At 58.8% G+C, this 22351-nt stretch overlaps 1 protein-coding gene across 4 annotated transcripts in view; it reads left to right on the forward strand.

Moving 5' to 3' along the window:
• RPS6KA2 (ribosomal protein S6 kinase A2) overlaps nt 1–22351 on the forward strand; it is a 294983-nt gene that overhangs the window by 42560 nt on the left and 230072 nt on the right. For 2 of the 4 annotated variants that reach the window (XM_045080056.1, XM_004769583.3), the window contains exon 3: nt 3552–3602. In XM_045080056.1, the coding sequence (XP_044935991.1) occupies nt 3552–3602 (51 nt within the window). Of the gene's footprint in view, nt 1–3379; nt 3463–3551; nt 3603–11767; nt 11945–22351 lie in introns of those variants that run through there. The other 2 variants (XM_013044355.2, XM_013044356.2) reach the window with 2 other exon arrangements.

Consider the following 22351-nt stretch of genomic DNA (forward strand, 5'->3'; position numbering starts at 1 on the left):
CATGCCCTGCGTCCAAAGCCTGTTGCCCTTTCTCCCAACTTCCCCCGAGGCCAGGTGCTGCCCCAGCTGTGCAAACAGGGAAACCGAGGCCACAGCTAACGGCTAAGTCATCTGCCCCACGACTGGTGGCGGGAGACAGCCTGGAGCCTGAGCCCTGCACTCGCTGCCACTGCACCTGCTGTCTGTCTGTGCCGGGGGGCCCAGCCTGCCCCACGACCACACGGTCAGCCCTGGGCTCGGGCAGTAACTTAAAGCCACAGCAACATTCCAGGAAAACCAGTGCTGAGCTTTCTCAGCATCCCAGGTGCTGGTTTCACCGAGGGAAGGATAGTGAGTATTCACGCCATCGCCTGCGTGCCTGGCCAAGCGGGGCTTTGGATGGTGCAAAGTCTGCAGGGCACTCCGTTGTCTAGTGAACAGGGACTCTGGGAGCAAGCCAGACCCCTGTGCATTATAGAGTTGGGCTGTCCACTCTCCTCCCTGGAAGGTCAGTGTCTACAGACCCACCGAGTCACAAGACGCTTGGCCATCCAGACTAGGAATTCCCAGCGCCGTGAGCACTACAGTGGGGACCTCTTACTTGTTCTGTGGCATGTGATTGCTTTCTAGGGCTTTCCAAAATATTCAAGTCATGTTTTTTCCAGAATGGTTATTGACACTTTGTCTAGATATTTCTGATACTTTCTTTCAAGTTAACAGAGCATCAGCATATTTGCCCCGTCCGCTTCTTTTAACAAGTCTGAGGAGTTTGCTCTTCGTGGAACACACCTGGACTCCCGTCTGTGTGTGAGCTGCCTCGTCCCCTGTCCCTCTAGTTTTTCCCTGGGGAGCCGACCGTGATGCTATTGAACTTGCACCAGGTGTGTTTTGACAAGAACATGGTCACAGGGTGTAACAGGAGGACAGAGGACGGGCCCGACTCCTCTAGCGATGGAAGCCCGAGCTGGCATCTCCCGGCTCGCCCCTCTGTCCCCTCCACCTGCCTTCTGTGTCCTTCCCTACCTGCTGTAACCCCAGGTGCTCCGAGGGAGGTGGGACCTGCAGGACGTTCTCTCCGCTCATCCGGGATTGAAATGGGGTAGGAAGGGTGGGGATCAGCCCTTTTGGAGTTGAAAGACCCCCTGCTCTCTGCCCCCCACGTGTGGCTCAGGAGCTGAGCCTGGTGGCGGACAGTGGAGTTGAGGGAACGGAGAAGAGTTGGGAAGAAGGGACATGAAGGGGTCTGTGGCTGGGGGGGTGCCCCTGCCGGGTGGTCAGTAGACCAGCATTTCACTGGGGGGGGGGTGCCCCTGCCAGCATTTCACTGGGAGGGGGGTGCACCTGCCGGGTGGTCAGTAGACCAGCATTTCCTTCTGTTTGACGTGATCTCCCCATTTCCTTCGCTGACTCTGTTGGTGAAGTGGGGGACCCAGAAAATGAGGGGGAAGGAGACTCCATGACTGTGACTAAGAACACGCAAATTCCGCATCTCAAGTTGAACACTCAGTACTCACAGCCTGGGGGCTTCAAGCCAGCCTGGGCTGGGGGCACCGTGTGTGCTTCGGCTCCCCCGTAGAAGGTGAGCAGTCGGTGGGTCGGTCACGGGCTTGGGTCGGACAGTGGGTGAATGCACGTTTCTATGGCCCTCTGGGGACTCGCCAACACGGCACTGATACCGCATTAGACCTCATGCTCTTTTTCAAGTTACAGAAACCACCAAGTGGCATAAGCACGATGGGCAATTTATTGGCCCCTGAGGGTGGAAAAGACAGTGCTTCTGGCGGGTTTGCATGCGAGGCCCTAACACGGACTGTCCCTCCGTGCCCAGGCAGGCGCGTTTCCCCGGGCACGACAAGCACAGACTCCAGGCCAGAGCGACTGCGAAGCCGGCCGCTGGGACAGCCCGGGCTGTGGCTCTCCTGGAGCCCTGGGCAGGCCTCACCTGTTGCCAGGCTTGTCCTGTCTCAGAGCAGACACTGTGCCCGGACAGCAACCAGGCCCGAGTCATGGCCCTGCCTGGGTGACGGGTGATCCCAGCAGGCTCAGGCTGTCCTGGGCTTCACGGGACTGACTCCCCGTGGAAGGGAAGGCGCCTTCTCCGTGAACCGGGACAGGCCGCGGGGAGGAGGCCCACGGTGTCTGCCGCCTGTGCCCTCTGCCGGTCCAGTGCGGTGTGTGTGCTACTGAACACTCCCCGTCCAGCTCGGGGACAGGAAGCAGGACGATGGGACAGGAGAACGAGACTCTCGACCTTGACCCCACGTTCACAGCACCCGGAAGCACGGTCGGCTCTGACGCAGCAGGATTCTGTCCCCGCATGGCTGAAGGAGGTCGTCCGGGACTGTGCTGAGATGCAGGTGTTTCAGGGAGCCTGGGGGCACTCGGTCAAGCGACTGACTCATGGTTTCAGCTCAGGTTGTGATCTCAGGGTCGTGGGGTCGAGCCCTGTGTGGGGCTCTGCACCGGGCTTGGATCTGCTAGAGACTCCCTCTGGCGCCCCACTCTCTCTCCCATTCTCATTCTTGTCTCTAACGTAAATAAATAAATAAAATCTTTTTTAAAAAAAGGAAAAAAGCTTCAGATGTTTCTAGCCTGCGCTGACCACAGAGAGGCAGGGCTGTGGGGAAACCGAGGCTGTGGCTGTGGGCTGCCAGGTGTGTGGGAAGGCAGTGACAGTGTAGGTTGAAGCTGAGAAAATCCACGGCCAGCAATGCAGAATTCTCCTGCGGCGGATGCCTCGGGCCTCTCTGTGGTCTGTGAGGGGGCGCGGGTGCCCCAGTGGTCATGAGCCGTGATCTCTCGGGAGGGGGCAGGAGATTCGTTTAGCATCTGGTTTCCTTCCTCCCCTTATTTTGCAGCAGAGATGAGCCAGGGAGCAGGAGGGGAGAAAACAGAAAGGGAAACTGAGACCTGTGGTTTGGGGGTGCAGAAACAACCAGCCTGGCTTTCTGTTTCCACATTCCTAAAGCACTTTGCTAAGTAAGCTCTGCGGGCTGCTCAGGCTCATCTAGCCCGAGCGCGGTGTGGGGTGAGGCAGGATGCTGGCAGTGGGTTTCTGGCTTGCGCCCCACGACGGAACCCGGCTGGGCTGTCGCTAGCCGAGCACCCGTGTGCGCTCGGACCCCAAGCCCTCGCGGTCCCGTAGCCAGAATGATCACCTCCCAGGGAACCGAGAGCCGGCAGGTCACCTTAAGACGTCTGTCTCGTTCCGTTAGTGATAGCCCCTGCTAATTAAATATGTGTCTGGACGAGAAACCAGTGACTCTTTGGGTTTTTTTTTGTTGTTGTTGTTTTGGGTTGAGTTGTGAGGTTGGTAATGGGGACATCATCACTTCCTTTGGCTGAATTGTAAAGTTGCACAAAAGTTTGCAAGTTCCTTTCTTCTGCTGTTTGCTTCGCGCTTCCTGGAAGATCGAGCAACTCTTCTACTTCTTTAGCACCATGTGGAGGTTAATGTTTAGAAGCAAAAAGCTCCCCGGCTTGGTGAGTGTCTCCCCGTCCTCACTGCACAGCGGCTCGCCGGTGCCGTCCTACGACTTACAGCACTTTCTCTTTCCTTTCTGCTTCGACAGGGCAAGCAGGACTCGGCCTTGCCTGAGACCAAGCCAGCGGCGCCCGTGGAGGTAAGAGCTGCCGCGGTCGCTCATCTCTCCGCGAGACTCTGAGCTCCAGGTTTAGGAGAAAGTCGCATGTGACATGTTCTTTCAGCTTCTCGGGTTCAGTCACTGCTCAGTCCAGCAGACCCGGCGGGGACGTGTCCTTAGGGTGGGGAGGTGAGGGGTCCCACACAGTGAAGTTTAATCATCTGACGTTCTGGGTGACGTAGAGGCTCGCCTGGGCTCGTGCAGTAACGTCTCTGTGCAGCAGGGGTCTGCCTTGCGCGTGAAGTCAGGATGGGCTCCTGCTCCCCTGACGATGGCACGTTCTGTTCCGAATCTGTGACCCCCTGGGACATTATACACGGGATTCCATGGGCGTTATTCCTCCGACTCTATCCCGCCTTCAAAATCAGCCGGAGTTTCCTGGCGAGAGAGGCCTCTGAACGAGGTATCCTGGGGTGGGGGCTGGCCCCGAGCTGGGTCTGCCTGGAGTGGCGAGAGCCCTCTGGCCGCGCGCAGAGGTCAGGTCCTCATCAGAAGTTTTTCTGGGAATTGGGCCTCAAATGGGTCATTTTAGATGAAGGCAGGTTTCCTGCAGTGTTTTGAGCGGCATGTGGTTTGAGCAGTAACGTCACAAGTAAGAAGTTGGGTGAAGTGGTTTTATGGCTGTTTTGCTTCTCCTGGCTCCCACGGCGCCACTCTGTAAGACGCCGTGCGCTCCGCAAAGCCGTGGCATCTTTGCCCGTCAGGCTGCCTGTTCACAACGGGCATGGTGGGAACAGAACGAGGGGCCGGGCCTTCTGGGGGCCAGACAGGTCATTTGAAACCGGGGTGCCGGTCAGGCTGGTTTAACGTCTCTGAGAGCATCGGACTTCGTTCTGGTTCACACTAAACAAAATGCACACCAAACCCCCATTCAGCATCCGGCAGCTTTCTGGGGTCCTGCTTCCCCGGCCTTGTTGAGGGGCTGGGCTGCCCTGTTGCGTGAGCAGGTCGGGGACAGTGCACAGAAGCAGTGGGCTTCCCAGCATCAACTCCATGGGGATGCAAGTCCCAGGGACGACAGAGAGTCCTGGCCCGTTCCAGGGTCCCGTGTCCCGGAGCAAAGGAAGCCCGTCTATGAATGGTCAGTCTCGCATCTGACCGCGGGCATCCTCGGGAACGAGCTGACCACGGAATTGTACTGTTGTGCTTTTAGCATACTTACGGTACGGCCGTCTGCGTCCAGTCGATTTTTATGAGTAGCTTAACGCTCAGAACCTGGTGGAGGAAAGGTTCTCTGTACCACTGTGTTGTGCCAGTTGGAGCTTCCTTGGTAGACATAAACGTTGTGTTCGTGGCACTGAGGGTTGGTGATGGACTTACGGTCTGTAACATCTCGAGGCGGTTCTCGTCACTTTGGCTAAGTGGCCGGACAGGCGTCTGAACGTCCGTTTGCTTTGCAGCCTCGTGCAAAGGCAGAGACATTCGAAATAAGGCATGTCGTGGTGGGAGGGAACGGCCCTTCTCCTCTCGTGACCTCTTTGCAGTCTGGTGTGTAACCTGTTCAAGGGAAAACCCGTTCCGCTCTCGTTGGGGATCCCTATCAGCTCGTGCGACAGGTGGGACGGATGCGCGCGGATGGTGCGGCATGGGGCGTAGGCGCGGGACTCTGGTGCTCTCTCTGCCCTCAGGGTGGGGCCCACCAGGCAGCCGAGCCTCCCTGCTGGCTGGGCTCCGGGTGAAGGCGTCCTCCTCCACGCCTACCCCAGAGACGCACGGGGGACCCCGTGTCACCTCGCAGTCCTCCTCGGAGGGACGGAAGACAGGGCGCGGAGGGGCCCTGGGGCGGGTGGTGGGGAAGGCGCATCAGACCCAGAACCCCCATGCGGCTGGTCACACGTCTCTACGGTCCACGCGGGCGCCCAGGGAAGGGTCCAGAACAGCAGTGGTGGCAGAGCAAGCTGAGACAAGAAGGAACACGTCTGCGACCTCTGTGAGTGTTCCATCCCCCGCGAGTCCTCAGGAGAGAGACGAACGCACGGCCGCTTTCCTGCATTTAATCACCGGGCGACCCTCCACCTTCAGCAGAAACCCAGCGAGGCATTTAGGGGCCGGTTCTCTGCTAGGAACGTCCTTGGATCGACGTCACACTTTGAACTTTCCCTTCAGGATAGTTGGAGAAAAAACAAACATTAACTTTGGGGGAAAATGTTGAACCCCAAAGTTTAGTGTATTTAGCTAGAGTCTAGTTCCCAACCAAAGCCAGACAAGACTGAGAGGAAAACAAAACAAAACAAAACACCAAAAAAGTCTCAAGTCTTTCTTAAGTTCTAGGATCACAGGTGATTTTTTTTGGTGAGACTTTTCTGTAATTTTCAAAGAATTCTCTACTACTTGTAAAATAATTATATTTGAAAAAAATAATGAGCTAGGGCTCAAGTCATCCTAAAAGTATTAAAGTGACTAGAATTGTTGGGTGGTGATAGATTATCGATGTCTTGGATTCAGTGACATGGAAAACTCTAGGATCTTCGGCGATGTCACCAATTGAAGGTGACGTTTCACGATATTTAGTGACGAATAGCACAAAGGCATTCAATTCCGTTAACTGACAAGTCACTGCGAGTTACGACTGCAGCCCCAAAGGACTTGCAGCTGTAACCCGTCTCCCAAGCACCCCAGCGGCAGCTTTCGTTTGAATGTGTGATCCACCCCGTGACCTCCTCCCGTTGCCCTCATAGCCACTAAGATACCGGCTTCGGGTGAACCTCGAGAAGCAGGAACGTCGCCGTGGCAGATGTGGGGGACGATGTCCGCCGGAGGACCGCTCCTCACCGAGCACCCGCCACCCTCCCTGGCAACTTGGCGGGCGACTTTCCCTTTACTCTTCCTGCGTTTCCCAGGAGGAAGGGCAGGGCAGGAGGCCAGAGGGCGTTGCTCTGTCATGCAGCTGGAGGGGAGGCTCGGCCTCCCGCCTTTCGGACGCCTGGGACGCATTTCACGTCGTTCTATGGATGCCGGCTCGGCCTCTTACAGCCCAGGCTCAGGTTTGGGCCGAGATCTCTAAACCGTGGTCCTGGGGGAAAAAAAACAAAGAGCTACCGGACATTATGGCTGCTTTTTATGATCTTCGAAATGGAAAATGAAGCCGTTATTTCTTTATGACGGTGCAGCTTATTTAAGCCTCCGCATCGATGTGCCGGCAGCCGCCCCTGAGCCGTGGGTGCGTCGGGGAACCAGCCCCTCGACCCCACGGCCATGGAAGGTGTCAGAGCTGGGAGCGGCCAGGGAGGCGCTGTGGGCGCACGTGGCCGCAGGTGGTCGCGGACGGGAGAGCCGCTGCTCAGCGAGCTGGCCGGGCGGGGTCACCTGCGGAACCGCGGCCCCGACCACGCCGGGCTTCTCCCAGCCCTGGATTCTCGCACACCTTTGGAGACACTACTTCTTCGTCTGGAGACGTTATGGTCCTTACAGTGTTGGCCCCACAAGGGCCTCGGCTGGTTTTTCCGCTGGAGGGGTGGTCCGTGTTCCTGTCTCAGTAAGCGACACTACTCGTCCGATATCCTGATTCTTCCTTTGGATATTCTCCTTCCTCAGCACAGGGCAGTCTCTCTGTACGACCGTGTCGATGGCCGGCAGCAGGGCCTTGCAGCGGGGCTGGGAGCGGCTGGACCAGAGGCCCCTAGAGCCGGGCGAGGGTCCTTTCCTTTCCCCACTTGGCTACTTGGCGACTATGACCTTGACCCAGGCTGTGTTACCTGCTGGGCCTCTGGACTGCAGGGAATTAGAGCAAAACCGTTGGATCTTTCAAGGACTTTGTTTTTCTTTCCTGTCTGCTCGGACACACCCTGGTGCCCCTGCAGATACAGAACGCGTGCTGCGAAAACATCTCACAGGTCTGTGAAGGTGGAGATGTTTGCTGCCGTTGGTCGCCAGAGTCCTTCTAGACACACTTTCCCTCCCGTTACTAAGAGCTGCCCGTCCGTGATAAAGGGTCTCCGCTGCATTTTTTAGCTCCTGTGCTGAGGGAAACCCATGGCGCCCACGGGGGCAGAGTACAGCCCCCTCCTGACCTGCGCACCTGCGAGCCGTGGGCTGGCTCTCCTTCCGCCTCAGCCGCCCGGGAGAGCCTCCTCTTCTCTCCTTCCCTCTCTGCCCCATAGCAGCCTCGTGTGGTGCTTCAGTTCTACCACAGCTGCTCTGCGAGAGTGCACATGGACGACTGCAGCCTGCCCTCTTCCCTGGTCCGTGGAAAGGAAGGACACAGCAAACATATCATGCTGCCTCGGGCCAGGCCTGGGCTGGTCTGTCTGATTCCACGGGGTCTCGAGAAATGGGACACCGATACTAGGTTTTGCAGGGGAAGACCCGTGGTCCACCCGATCGTGTCCGATGGAAACGTGAGCGGATGCCTTCTGTGGTGGTTTGTTTCTTGGGTGTAATTGTGCAAGCGTCTTCTTTCTGCCGGTGAGGACGGGTGCCCATGGGGACGACCGCAGCCGTCTCTTTAGGGCACTGGCCAACACACAGGGATCGCTGGTGCTCAAAATTATGTCTTTTGAAAAAGTATTTGGAAGATGAATACGCCGGGATTGCCATGGAGCTCTACCACGGCATGGAAGGCAGTTGCTTGTCAGTCGCCATGACAACGTCCGGTCCTCGGCTCACACACACCTGCGATTGAATTCCATTAGGAAGGGAAGGTCGCCGGCGCCCCTAGATTTACCACGGCCGCGGTTTAGCTAGAGACCAAAGACCCGATCCGTTTTGCTAATGCGTTTTCAAAAGCACCGAGTCTTCGAGAACGACTTCCTCATCCTGGCGGGAGTGTGAGTTGAATCGCGGTTGGGACCCTTGAGGTCCTGGAACAACCAGCCTGACGATTTGAGGGCCGCACTGTCCAGACCCTCTGCTCCCGGGTCCTCCCTCCCTGCCCCCTCTGTGCTCACGCACACGCGGCCGCCACGTGAACACGGGGAGGGAGACTCGCCGGAGAGCGCGCTCTATCAAATGCCCCGGCCGAAACATGGGGCGCAGGAAGAGGACCTCTCTGGCCGAGCTTCTTCCCGAGTTTTCTGCAGTGCACGTTAGCCTGGGCCGGCCCGTTTCCCGGGGAGGGCAGCAGGCTGGGTGTCTCCATTGGAAACCAGCTCCTCACCCTCACGGCAGCCGGGGCGCCTCCGAGCGTGACTGGGTGCTGCGGAGACGACTCCTGGACAGCTCTCGGGAGTTCTTCGTTTATAGGAGACCAGGGAGCTGCGCCCTTAGAAGCAGGTGTTGAAGCCTTTGATTTTATTCTGCCTGGAAAATAATCAAAGAAACTATGACCCCAGACGAGCCCACGGTCCTTCTCCGAAGGGCCACCCCCAGGTGACACGGGAGTCACCTGAGCTGGGAGCCGCCCCGCGTGAGAGAAGTTTCATTTTCAAGGGTTACGTCTGTTTCAGGTAGAGACAATGAACTTCCCGTGCGTATTCCCCGCAATTGTGATCACATTAGAACCTCAACAACCCTCCCTCTGCCAACAAAAATTCAGTAAAAAATTCCAAGTTTCAGTCAAGCCTGGATACAATATTCTTTCACTGAAGCAAGGGATTATTAAAACAATCAAAATCTCCAGGAAGGATCCCAGGAGCCCAGGTTTTAAGGAAAGTGTTTTACGTGGTCGTCCTTCGACGCTCCGGAAGACTGGAGGGGCTCGGCGTGGTGTGAACTTTCTGCTAGGGGAAGGCCATGGAGCTGGAGTGTGTTTCCAGCTTCCAAGGTTTGAGAATCCCAGACGGACCCGTGCAGTGACCGTGTGGGCCCGAAGAAGAGATAAGAAATTTGTGAGAACAAGGAGAAGATTCCTTTCTAGTAATTTTCCGATGTTAGTATTTTGTGCCAGCTCTGAGGACCAAAATGGAACAGAGATTTTTTTTTTTTTTTCTTTTTGAAGCGGGGGCACTGTTCTCCACAGTCACAATCCGGCCTGTGAGCAAAGCATGCTTTGTTCTCAAAGCGCGTAAGCTCAGGGCTATGATTGTTCGCTTAGGACGTGCTCGTCCTCGGTGGCCCCAGCATGGGGAAAGATGGGAGTAAAACAAGCGATGGAGGCACGTGTTCTGAAAATCCCGTACTTCTGGGTTCCTGACAAAGTCTGTCCAGCGGGAGGTGTGAAGAGTAGAGTTCTGTTTCAGAATGTGCCTCAGGAGGGCTGACCTGGTCCTGACTCTTCCCGAAGCTCTTCCCTTACTACTGGTGTGTGCGCGTGTGCACAGACGGGACACGGACAGGGATGAATGTGTGCGAGTCTGACGGGGGTGTGTGCGTGCGTGTGTGTGCGTGTGCACGGACAGGACGCAGGGATGGACGTGTGCGAGTCTGACGGGTGTGTGTGTGTGTGTGTGTGTGTGCACGGACAGAACGCAGGGATGGATGTGTGCGAGTCTGACGGGTGTGTGTGTGTGTGTGCGTGTGCACGGACAGAACGCAGGGATGGACGTGTGCGAGTCTGACGCAGGGATGGATGGTGCGAGTGTGTGTGTGTGTGTGTGTGTGTGCACGGACAGGACGCAGGGATGGACGTGTGCGAGTCTGACGGGAGTGTGTGTGTGTGTGTGTGTGTGTGTGTGTGCACGGACAGGACGCAGGGATGGACGTGTGCGAGTCTGACGTGGATGAATGTGTGTCTGACGGGTGTGTGTGTGTGTGTGTGTGTGTGCACGAACAGAACGCAGGGATATGTGTGCGAGTCTGACGGGTGTGTGTGTGTGTGTGTGTGCACGCGGACGAGGACGCACGGACAGGACGCAGGGATGGACGTGTGCGAGTCTGACGGGAGTGTGTGTGTGTGTGCGCGTATGTGTGTGTGTGTGTGCACGGACAGGACGCAGGGATGGACGTGTGCGAGTCCGGTCTGCCATTCCAGGAAAGGGACGTGTCGCCTACATTCTCCGGTGACAGTGGACTGAGTGGGAAGGTGTCTGGTCGGAACGGGTTTCCTGGGACAACAACCACGTGCGAGTGGACAGTGGTGCAGCTCGTCCTGTTTGGCGGGGAGCGATGTCTCCTGCAGCGCTCGGTGTGTGGAGGAGATGGCTGGGGCCGCCCTAGGTCGGGGCCGCTTCCATCCGTGTCATCTCCAGTTCCTTCGTCTCGGATCCCTTCTCTCCACGCCCTGCATTTTTATACCGACTTATTTCTACTCCTGCTCCGAAACTACGACTTCTGTTATCTGCCAGCCAAAAGCTGATTGTCAGTGGATTTTCTGTGCTGCATCTTTAGATCTTAGGAGGAGAAGCAGATTAGGCACTCACAAGAAGCTTTATTTATTTATTTTTAAAGACTTTATTTATTTATTTGACAGACAGAGATCACAAGTAGGCAGAGAGGCAGGCAGCAGAGAGAGGAGGAAGCAGGCTCCCCACCGAACAGAGAGCCTGATGCGGGGCTCGATCCCAGGACCCCAGAGATCATGACCTGAGCCGAAGGCAGAGGCTTAACCCACGGAGCCCCCCAGGTGCCCCATCACAAGAAGCTTTAAAAACACCAGGGCTCTAGGTGCCACCCTGACCTCTCCTTGCTCCCAGGTTTCGTGTGAAACCTCACACACTTGCGGCACGGTGAGATAAGGCTCGGTGCTAGTGACGGACGCAAAGGCTGGTTGTTTTGCAGGAAACAGGGCACTCCGTTGTCACCAGGAAGGCAAAGCCGATTTTTCTGTTGCCCAGAGAGGCCCCACGCCCAGTTAGGCGGCAAGAGTGCTCCGCTGAAGACGGAAAGCGTGTGCGGGCGTGAGGCACAGGTGTCAGCCGGAGGGTGGACAGTGAGTCCCGCGATGCTCTCGCAGAACCCGTGTCTGTTAGTGGACCCAGGACCACCTGAAGCAAGAAGTCGCCGTTTTTATGGGCCCCTCCCTTGCCGGGTAGTGTGGCCGTGCTGTGCGGGGTGGGCTGCGAGGGGCTCCCCGCCTGCCCCCTGCAGTGCGGCCCACACTTTGGAACATTCGACTTCTTCCCCGTGAAGCCCCCGCTTTGATGGCTTCAGCTGGATGTTGTGCGAAGAGCTGTGAGGGCTCAGCCGAGTCTGTGAGCTCCCCTGAGAGCAGGAGAGACGCCCGGCTCCAGGCGGTTCCCCTCCCGCTTCCCCCCTTCACTTGGGAGCCGGCCAGGCTCCGCGGGAACAGCCCACCGCAGGGTGCCGTGGGCCGCGGGGAAGTGAGCGGGTCGAGCTGCCGGCGGAGGCGCCGGGCGGAGGGCGGGCCGAGCTGCAGGGGTGCCCACCGCGGCGGCAGCAGCTCGGGCAATGGCCCGGACACCCCGCAGGACCGGCCCCCGGGCTCCTGGGCGTGAAGGATGATCAGGTTGCCCCACAGGAAGCTGCACAAACTCTTCCTCAGGAAGGTAAGGGGGCGACGGGGCGCTTGCACGGGGGGCCCGAGGCAGGGCTGACCGTTGGCTGCTGGGAAGTCCCTGCTGTCCTCTGTCTCCTGCAGGGAGGGCGGGGGTCAGAGCGTGCGGAGAGCAGGTCAGCGACTGCCCCCGCTCCTGCCCCCGGGCCGTCCCCGCCGATGGCTGCGCCGTCGCACACTCCGGGAGGGCAGGCCCGGGGCACAGGTGTGCGATGCTGGAAGCCCAGGGAACGAGCTGACGAGGCCGGCGCTGATGGAAACCGTTGCGGAAAGCGGAGGCTCCACGAGACGTTCCCATGCAGCAGGCGGCCCTTACACTCTTTCCTTTTAAAAAAAATTTCCATCAGAGTAAAATGCCCATCCCAGAAAAATCTGCCATTTTCAAAATTGGCCGTTTTCACCATTTCACATTTTCGTCAACCATTTAAACCATTTCCGAGCGCCCTGTGGGCAGGGGTGTCTGGTGCCCACCTCGGCCCCGCGACTGCCCCCAGCACCCTCTGCGGAGCACCCCCGGCTTCCCGGACGGAGGCTCTGCCCCACGGACACGCCGTCCCCATCACTCGGCCCCCGCGCTCGCCCGCTTGTACGACCGCTCACACACGTGGACCCCAGGCAGCGAGCCTTTGCCTCTCTGTACGTACGGTCTGAGCCAGGCCAAGTAGCCACTAGTCTGTCTGTCTGTCTGTCGGATTTGCTGGAGAAACTGCTTTGAGCTGTAGTCCTTGGGGAGGAGGCTATGAAATACTTCCAGAAATCACCGACACACCGACACGGTATGGGATTTGTGAGTCAATGCTTTTTTGAGAAAATCTGTGATTTTCCAAATTCATATATATATCTATTTTTATGCTAGACAAGAAATGTTCTGATTTCTCTTGTTTCGCTTTAGTAAATATCTTTAAATGGTTGTATGCTTGTTGTAGGCTGTTTTGTGGCTGACCAAAATGTTACTTGTAGATCCGAATGCATGAAGATATAATTTGAAGATGAACTTGGGTTTCACTTTTTAAAATCACTCCTGAAATACTATTTGTAGTGATTTTTTAAGCTGTTTCCGTCCCTTTGGGGGTTAAGTACCTGAAGCATTAAGGAGATAAGGGGTGTGCCCTCCGTGCCGAAGTGTGGACGGATCTACACGCACAAGTTCACCCCGGACTTGTGCCCCCTGCCCACCCCGCCACCCGCCGCCATCAACCTGCGTCCTCACGTGGCTGCCGGCGCCGGCGGCGTGGACCCGGAGGCTCTGGGAGTCCGTCCTCGCTGATGTGCCTCCTTTCCCCAAAGACCTCAATAGGGTGAACAGTTCTGATCAAAATGAGATTAAAAAAACAAGTACGTGGATGTGGGGTTGGGGCGGAAATAGGTAGAGAAAATGAGTCTGAAGCTGGGTGTGTGTCCCAAATGGAGGGCAGGCGCTCCGCACGCTCGCGGAGGGGGCGCCGTGGGTGTCCTTCTGAGACCGCCAGCTCCCTGAGCAGTAGGACAGACACAGCCTGAGCGAAAACAAGCAAAACCCCCAACCAGGCATTCGGGTTAACGCATGTCTTTGTGTCCCTGAGCCCAGAGACCTTCCTAGAGAGGACAGCACGAGAAACGCGGGAACAGTGCCTTCTGCCGAGTGTGCAGCGTTTGTAACCGTGTTTTTTGTAATGCCCTGAATTGTAGGCTCAGGGGGTAAGACCAATACACAAAACACAAAAGCACTTGAATCAGAAGTTGACCCCCCGCAGTCCAGGCCGACAGCGGTCTGGGGATCTGACGTCACCAGGGACGTCGGAAGCCACGCGGACAGACACGTGGACGTCGGACCTTCGGACGGTGCTCTGGAACGCTGGGGAGGGAGTCTGTGCATTGCGTTCAGATGTCGTGGCCTGAGTTTGGGTTCCTCGGCAGGGACAGGGACACAGAGTTTCTGTGCGGCAGGTTATGAGAAGGGGCTCACAGAACTGAGCCCTGGGAGGGTCTTAGAGATCATAGAGTCTGGTACTCATTTTCCAGACGAGGAGACGGAGGGTCCCAGACATCGAAATGCCCAAGGTCACGCCGTCAGTGCATGGCAGAGTGGGGCTCTTCTTATGCCGGGATGGGCAGCTGTGTCGTGGGTCAGCACTGCCCCCAGAGAACAGGGATAGGACCCTACCCACCCACGCCAACCATCCACTACCTCCTGTACTTGACACTCTGACATCTGGGGAGGCTGACCCCCGAGTGACTGTCCCTCCCAGCGGGAGCCAGTTCCTAGACACGGCAGATGGCTCACCGGGAGTGCGCCTTCCACCTATAAGCCGGTCCCTTCCGCGGGGCTCTCTCACTCTGAGTTACGAACCCCCCGTCCTCCTCATCCTAGAGAAGGGACCAGACAGAGACACCCCTGCCCTCCGCACCCCTGAGCAGGTACCAGATAACTTTGGCCAACCTGACACCCCCGAGTCCACTGAAATCCTCCAAACTAGCCTGTCCTGAGCCTCCCGACCCTACCTCACCTGTTCCTCCCCATGGAAACCTCAGTAAAGGTCCCCCGTACCCTCTGGCCCTGACTGACCCGGCTTCCCCTGTGGCCCTGCATGTCAGCTGTGCCCCCACCTCTGGGGATGGGAGTCACGGACTGTCTTCCCGGTGGCAGCTGTCTCCTGCCCGCTGGCCTTGCCATCCCCAAGGACTTATCCAGCCTGTATTGTACAGCAGTGTCCATTGTTTCTGGAACGTTCCGTGCACGTGTGAGGTGGACTGAGGTGAGATCCCATCGACGTGGCTGAGAGCGTGCGGCAGGTGGTGATGATGAGGGCAGCCAGGAGGGCGGGGCCCGGAGGCCACCTGGGCCCTGAGAGGGGGCGGGGACTGCGTCCGGCTGGGGGCCTGGGCCGAGGAGAATCAGCACGAGAGAGCATCGCACAGGAAGTTCACGGCGCGAGCAAAGGCACCGTCCAGAATTGGGTCCTTGCCCTGGTGTCGATTAACAGTGTCTGTCAAGAACGTGCGTTCAGGGAGCAGACCCCAAGGTTCCGGCTGTTGACCCCGGAGCCCCCGGGCAGCTCATTCGTGGGTTCTCCCCGTCCCACGGACACTGAAGACGTTTACCGAGCACGCTGCGTGATAACAGTGATAACGTCACCATGATGTCCCACGAGCGCGCGTCACCACGGGTCCCGGGACCAGCCCGACTGTGTCGCAGGTGGAAGGCGCTTCTCGCGGCGAGAAACTCTCACCAGAGTGTTTGATCTCTTTCCCTCTGGATCTGCTCCTAAACCATGATGTGACTTTTTATTAAGCTCGTCTGAACCAAAGTGTTTTTGTTTTTACAACGCGCCGTAACGCTAGAAACTTAGCCGTGGAAGAACAGGGGTGGTGGTGATTTTTCTGTGTGTGTATAGGACATTTTGTGTCCGTAGGACAAGATGAACCCGTCCAACAGCATTACCTGCAGCTACTCTGTAATCAGAAGTATAAGCAATATGGGCGCCTGGGGGGCTCAGTGGGTTAAAGCCGCTGCCTTCAGTTCAGGTCGTGATCCCAGGGTCCTGGGATCAAGCCCCGAGTCAGGCTCTCTGCTCAGCGGGGAGCCCTGCCCCCCCCCCGCCGCCTCTCTGCCTACTTGTGATCTCTGTCAAATAAATAAATAAAATCTTAAAAAAAAAATGAAGAAGTATAAGCAATACAGTTTTGACTTGCTAAAAATGAGGAGGGAGAAATACAATGACATTGTTTTAAAGACTGAAGCTTGAGAAGGGTTTCGGCGCATTTGAGGGACACTTAGAAGACTGATAGGACAGAAGTGTCCAAAGGCAGCCACACGGAGGGTTACGTAAAGACGCTGATACAACGCGTACCGTTTCTTACAAACTGGCTGCCGGTGAGGATGGAGGAGAGAGTGCTTCGGAAAGTAGATTTCAGTAACCGTTGGCCCATTGACTGATTCTCTTCTCATTTTAGCAACGAAAAATTCTGCTTTAAAGGAAATTGATAACAGTGAAACCTCATAGAAATTGAGAAGAAGTCAGGTAAAATGTAAGCAGCTGGTGTCGTAGGAAAGAACGGGAAAGTCGTTCTGGAAATGCCCCCGTCTGACGTCTCACTCTGGCTCACACAGTGAGGACCGCCTTGCGGCACCCCAGACCCCCGATCCTCTCAGACCAGCAAAGCCACCAACCTGGGCTTCATTTCTCTGCTTATCATAGACTCCTGACCCATAAGACATAAAACGTATGTCTTATGGTGACGGCTCATGTGACGGGTGACGCTGCTTTTTAGGAATGAGTAGAGAGACCCAGGGGTCCGCCTCCCATCACGATGGCTGCGAGTGGAGAAAAAACACCGAGACAGCCTCGCCTCCAGTGAATGTCAGGGCTGCTTAGGTTGCAAAACACTACAGAGATTTTTAGTGTCTTACTGGGTCTTTACAGACCCAGTTTTCTGAAGTTGTGACCTCAGTTTGGTTAGCGACAGGCTTAGGTCGCAGTAGGTAAAGGAAGTCGGGCCTTCCTCCGCCTTTCTGGATCTTTGCGCCACAGCCTGCGAGCCACAAACAGTCGTGACGAAGGCTGTTTGTCCTCGAGGTTCCCAGGGATCCACGCATCTGTCTGGCTTTGCAGGAAATCCCAATTTGCCTAAGTGCTAGAATCCGCTCGTGACACGACGTCCAGTCCAACTGGCTTGAGCAGAAGAAATGGAAGTCCCTGGGGCTTCCGGACTGGAGACTCGGGAACGCCGTGATCCCGGCTCCGACACACCCCCTTCCCCCCAGGCTCCTTACCAGGGCAGGGCCCCCCAGCCGCTCCCGGGGTGCGGTTGCGCGTCAGTGCACGCCCTGTCTGGCAGGAGAGAGGGGCCTTGCCTCCACCCTCTGTGTCTGTTGCTGGACCCCCAGGGCGAGACGGTGGGTGGACCCGGCAGACTCGGGATCTTCTGTGGGCCTCCCCTCTGAGGGTTACCAGCCGGTGCTCGGCTACAGCCATATGGCCCCCAGCACCCCTGCAGAAGAAGTCCTCCCTGGGACGTGTGCGGTTCCCGGCCCTGGAATTCATCCCATGCCTTAGCCTGCGAGACCCTCCTGGAGTCCCCAGATCAGCGGGCCGGCGTCCCACACCTCCTAAAGAATGACAGGCAGCTTCGAGGTTTCCAGGAAGCAGCTCGGGGTTGACCCAAACCACTGATTTGCAGAAAAGACCCCGTAGTGTCTTTTGTCTTGGTCCCTGCACACCTGAAAGGCTGTCGGCCCCTGACGCTGCGGGGCCGTTCACGGTGATGTGCTGAGCTGCGGGATGGGAGACCGGGCTGTGCTCCCGGAGGACGCGTCACACCTGAGTGCGGCCACTGCGGTCCCGCCTCCTTTAAGGCAAATAGAATCTGTCCCCCAGGAGTTGGGTCTTTCTCTCCGTATGTGATTGTAACCTGCACAGCCAGAGAGCGAGCCCAGCCTTTGGGGACACCCCTCCTGCCCAGGGGAGGGCTCGGACGTGCGGAACTTCTGGCTCCCATTCCTGGGTACCAGTGCCCTACTTGAGTCAGGGACCTGCCAGGCTCCAGTCACACGGCCTCCTTCCTAAAGCCCGGGGGTGAGGCTTCCATGGGACTGCCCCAGGGAGTGATGCTGTCCTCTGTCCCCGAGCGACACGCCGGGAACATAGCAGGTGGCTGCCTTCACACACTGATGGTCTAGGCTACCGGGGGGAGGACTGTGTGCTATTGGGGACAGTGACAGGACAGAGAAGAGGAGCAGTGCGGTCAGAAGGAGCAGTGCTGGGAGCATCCAGAGGATGGACTGCGGTGTCTGCGGAGGACAGGAAGGGCCTGTGTGGGGCTCCGGGAGGGAGTGCGGGCGGGGAGGTCACGGGCGTGTGAGTGTGCACATGGGGAGGGGGACACAGGGCCTCAAAGTCCACGGTGAGGACACAGTGAGTCCCAGGCCCACATCAGGCTGCCAGGAGGCGGCTGCAGAGCCGCCGGGACAGGAAGGTGACCAGAAGGCGCGGAGCCCCGTGCACCCAGCACAAGCCTCTCACAGAAGCCTGGGAAAGGCAGCGGTGCCCGGACCAGCACCTGCAGCTGAAGACAGAAGTTCCAGGCCCAGCAGCTTGGATGGCTGTGGCAGGGACCCCGTGAGGCCAGACCCCCCCCCCCCCCCCAGCTCCCGACACTACTCCCTACACCAGCGGCGCTTCTCCCACCGGCGTTCCAACTGCCCCCACCTGCCCTTACCTGCACAGGCACCAGGTGGGGGGGCACCGCAGCCGCAGGCTTGGACGGGCCCGGCTGGAGTGGACCCTGGCTGAGGTCCGTGGCTCCTGGGGTACAGCAAGGGTCAGGTGGGCTCCGGTGAGCTCGTTTGCGTTTGAAGCAACGCACCCCAGCAGCACGGGTCCTAACCTCCGAGCCGGTGTGAGCTTGCGCCCGAGCGCCCAGCTGGGCGTCTGCGCTGTGCTCAGTCATGTCGTTCAGGAGACCGTTGCCTGCGTGTAAGCGTGCCCGGGGATGGACGTCTGCCATAGCCACGGTGGAACGTTCTCCATGCGCAGGCGCAGGCAGGGACCTGACGGCCTCGAGAGGTCCTTGGCTGCGTGTGTGCCTGCGGCTGTCGGCAGTCCCTGAGCCGGCAGCATCCCAGCCGTGGGTGTCCCGGCCTGAACGGGGATGGCGCTCAGAAGGCATCTGCACTGGGTCGCACAGCAGGCCGGCCCCCACGCTCAGGAGCACCTGCGCCTTTGGCTCTTGGACCAAGGACCTTCTTGTTCCCGCACGCATCAGAGCCCTGTGCAGCTCGGAGATCACAGTCTGCTTTACCAAAATGACTGTCACAGGAAAGTTGTAGGGCAGCGGTCCTGGTCCTGGTCAGCAGGACCAGAAGGAATGAGTTTCATTGGCCATGACGTGAACAATCATAGAGACCGAGACTGACCACTGTGGCTCGAGGGAACGAGGGCTGGTGGGTCAGGTTACGCACTTACCAGGCAGGAGGAGCAGCGTCTTCATGTGCGCTTTGACCTGGTAGCTCTTTCCAAATTAGTCTCTTATCTTCCGAGTCATTGTCATAACAGGGGTTTTAACCTCCATGCTTTGGTAGATGGTGTGAACAGTGACCTGCCACCGTGTTTTTGGCCAGCTTGAGGTCCCCGGGCCCACAGAGCCTCCGTGTCCACACTCTCCGCCTGTGTTCTCAACAAACACAGGGAGCACCGGCCTCACATTCAGTCCTGTGTGCCCCCAAATTCACGTGTGAGGGGTCCTGTCCCCAGGACCTCTGAGGGAGACCTTATCAGGGCCTTTACAGGGGGTTAAATGAGAATGCTGTCCCTCGGGGGGCCCTGACCCGTATGGCTGGTGTCTTCACAGGAAGAGGAGATTAGGGCACAGACACACACAGGGGCCGAGCAGGTGCGGCCGAGGGAGCAGGCCCAGCAGGGAGGGCCCGGCCCTGCCGACGCTGGATCGCGGACGTGGTCTCCAAGCAGGGGAGACTGAGTGTCTGCTGGAAGCAGCCCAGCCTGTGGGGTCTGTTCCGCGGCCCTCCTGATGCTACAGGGAGGGCCCCAAGGAGGGAACCGGCCTTCCCGGGCGGATGGACGCCTGACTGCGGTTCTGGGGGGCAGGATGTGCCTCCATGGGCTCTGGCTGCAGCCGCCACAGTCGTCACTGCGTCTGGGGACGGTTTCCTTGTCCTTCAGAAACGGGGGACAGAGCATGGCCAGAATATAGCAGGAGCTGTGCCCCACGGCCGCGTGCCCCCAGGGGCTCCGGCCTTGCCTGTGTGAACCTCTCTGGGCTCTGCTCGTCTACCGTGGGCCCCGCCGCCGCTCCCGGGGCTTATCCCTCCGCTGTCTGCCAGCGGCCGCAGTGCCGAACGGCCCAGCATTGTTTATCCTCCTGCTTGTCGCCATAGAGGCTGTGCTGGGAAACCAGGAAAATGCCCGCGGGATCCTCGCGGCCCCAGGAGCCCTCCTCGGGCTGCACGCTGCCCTCCCCGGCCCGGGGCGACGTACGGGCTGCGGGTGTCAAGCCTCTGTGTGCTCACATCCGTGGCCACCATGGCCCACGAGCCACCTGTGGTCTGGAGGGCCAGGGTCTGCCCCGAGGCCTTCGCCTCCCCGGCCGAGGGTGAGCGGCCCCACTGTGGGCCTCGAGAGGTCACCACGTCAGCGGGGCTGGGTGTCCTCAGGGACCTGGAAAGGAGAATGCAGGTTAGTGGACAGCGTCGCATGAGGGCCACGGGCCTCGTGGGAGGAAGGGCCACGCTGCGAGCTTCAGCGTTGGTGCCTGGACATGGCGGCGCAGACCCGCCGCCTGGAAACTCAGGTGCTCTGGGGAGGAGCAGACACGGAGACTCGCCCCCGCCGCAGTGTGCTCGGGCCCCAGGGCTGACACCTGGCTTTGACGGGGAGGACAGGCCTCCTGGCTGCGCGCGAAGATGTCTGAGAAGGAAAATAGTCACAGCTCCGTGTCCCTCTAAGTCTCGCTCTGTTTCTGGCTTGAAGGGAGGTTGGGCTGTGCGTGCCTGGGAGCCCAGGCCCGCGGGACGTGGGCGGGTCTGTCATTTGGGCCACGTGAGTGCGGAAGGTGAGGAGAAGGGACAGCGCCCCTCGCTGCGTCCCTACGCTCGGCAGACACAGACTGAAGCCCTGTGCGCGTCCCCCTGCAGCGGGGCCCTGGGGTGCAGGACGGGCCGACCGAGTGCTCCGTGGAGTCACGGCCGTTGTTAGAGCCGCGAGGGCCCAGCCTCCGCTGGGTGTTCGACTGTGCGTGGCTGCACGTCTGCACGCCCGTTATCTCACATCGCGGGCTCCCTCAGAAGGTGACACGGCTAAGCCGCTGGGGCCTGGAACACGCTTGGACTGAGAGTTTCGCGCTGCCAGGCTGAGCCCTGGGGCTGCCGTCTCCCCAGGGAACTGTCGTGAGCGCGTCCTCCCCATGCGACTGGGAGGGTCCTCGCCTGCGCCCGGCCTGGGGCCCCCGCGACCATGCAGACCTGGCTCCCAGGGGCTGCCTCCCCGCGGGGGCGGCTCTGTCCTCACCGGGTGAGCACCCGGGGCAGCTTCCCCGGTGAGTCCTGTCCTGGGGCTGGCCATGCAGACCCGCACGGCTGTCTCCGGCAGCTGATTGGGGACACTCTAGATCGCCGGTGCCTGGGATTCGCAAGCATTGCTAGAGAAATGGGCAGAAATAAAACAGAAGGCATTCGGGGGGCAGTGGAAACGGATCCTTCTTGCCCCACGTTTAGAATAGTTTTGGGGGAAATATATTAGGTTCTTGAGCTCCGTGATAAATGTCTTGGGGAGCGTCCTGGCCTCCTGCCGGGAGGATGCTGTGGCCTTACTCCCGTGCCTTCAGCAGAGTGACCCCTGCTCTTTCTGGAACTGTCCGGTTGTGCGTGTCTCCAGCCCCTCCGGGTCGGCAAAGGCACAACCTGGAACAAGAGTCACCCTTGTCCTGGCCACCCTCCCCCCAGGGCAAGTGCAACGGTCAATGCTTGTGCCCGAGCCCGGCGGCTGGAGCTCTCACTTGTTCACATCCTTAGATGGGCCTCGTGAGTGAGGGAAACGGGCTTGGTGGAGGACCCTGCTGTGTGCGGGGGAGGGGAAGAGAGTGTGGGTGCAGCAGAGGGGAAGGGAGCAGAGGTGGGGGGTGACGGGGTGAGTGACCGAGGGAGCGCTTCCTGGTCAGGAGCCGCTGGCAAGGGCCGTCCTCTGCAAGAACACGGACCCGGGGGCGGTGGGGGACAGGGCAGGGGACGCGTGGACCCGGGGGCGGTGGGGGACAGGGCAGGAGATGCGTGGTGGACCCTCGCTGGCACCCCGAGGGTGCATAGAAGTGGTTCCTGAGCCCACGAGATTATTCTGGGGTAAGGATTCTAATTACCCTCATTCAAAGAGGCGGTGCACGTAGGGGCTAGATTACCCACTCGTGGGCCGGCTTCTGTTTGTTTTTGTGCTTTTCCTCTTCCAACTGGAAAAAAAAGTTAAATTTAGGAAAGTACGAAAGTACAAACAACGGTCACCATCCGCCACTTAGACACCACACGCGGGCGCACCGCACTGGGAAAGCGCCGGCGTGTCGGGTCTGGATTGTGCGGGAACCAAGCGGAGCTCCCCTTCGCAAACCCCCGTGCCCCCACCGCCCCTGCACCCCCCGCCTGCCACCAATTTGAATTCGGGGTGTGGGCCACGCCTTCCCATTCTGGAGCACATTCCGGAGGGCAGAAGGAACGCCCACGCTAGTAGTAGTAGAATCGAAATCTCGTCCGCGGAATCACCGCGTCCGTATTGTTCTGGAGCCTCCTGTCCCCTTCAGTGCGCTCCGGGAGCTCCTTTCGCTCCTCGGCCTTCTGCCGGGCGTCCACACTCTCCTCCGAGTTCTGGCGCCTAAACGAGGCTGCATGGCCTCCTGCTGCTTTGTGCGTAGACGTGGA

The sequence above is a fragment of the Mustela putorius genome, unplaced genomic scaffold (assembly GCF_011764305.1).
Source record: "Mustela putorius furo isolate JIRA1106 unplaced genomic scaffold, ASM1176430v1.1 tig00000450_pilon_pilon_pilon, whole genome shotgun sequence".
NCBI lineage: Eukaryota > Metazoa > Chordata > Mammalia > Carnivora > Mustelidae > Mustela > Mustela putorius.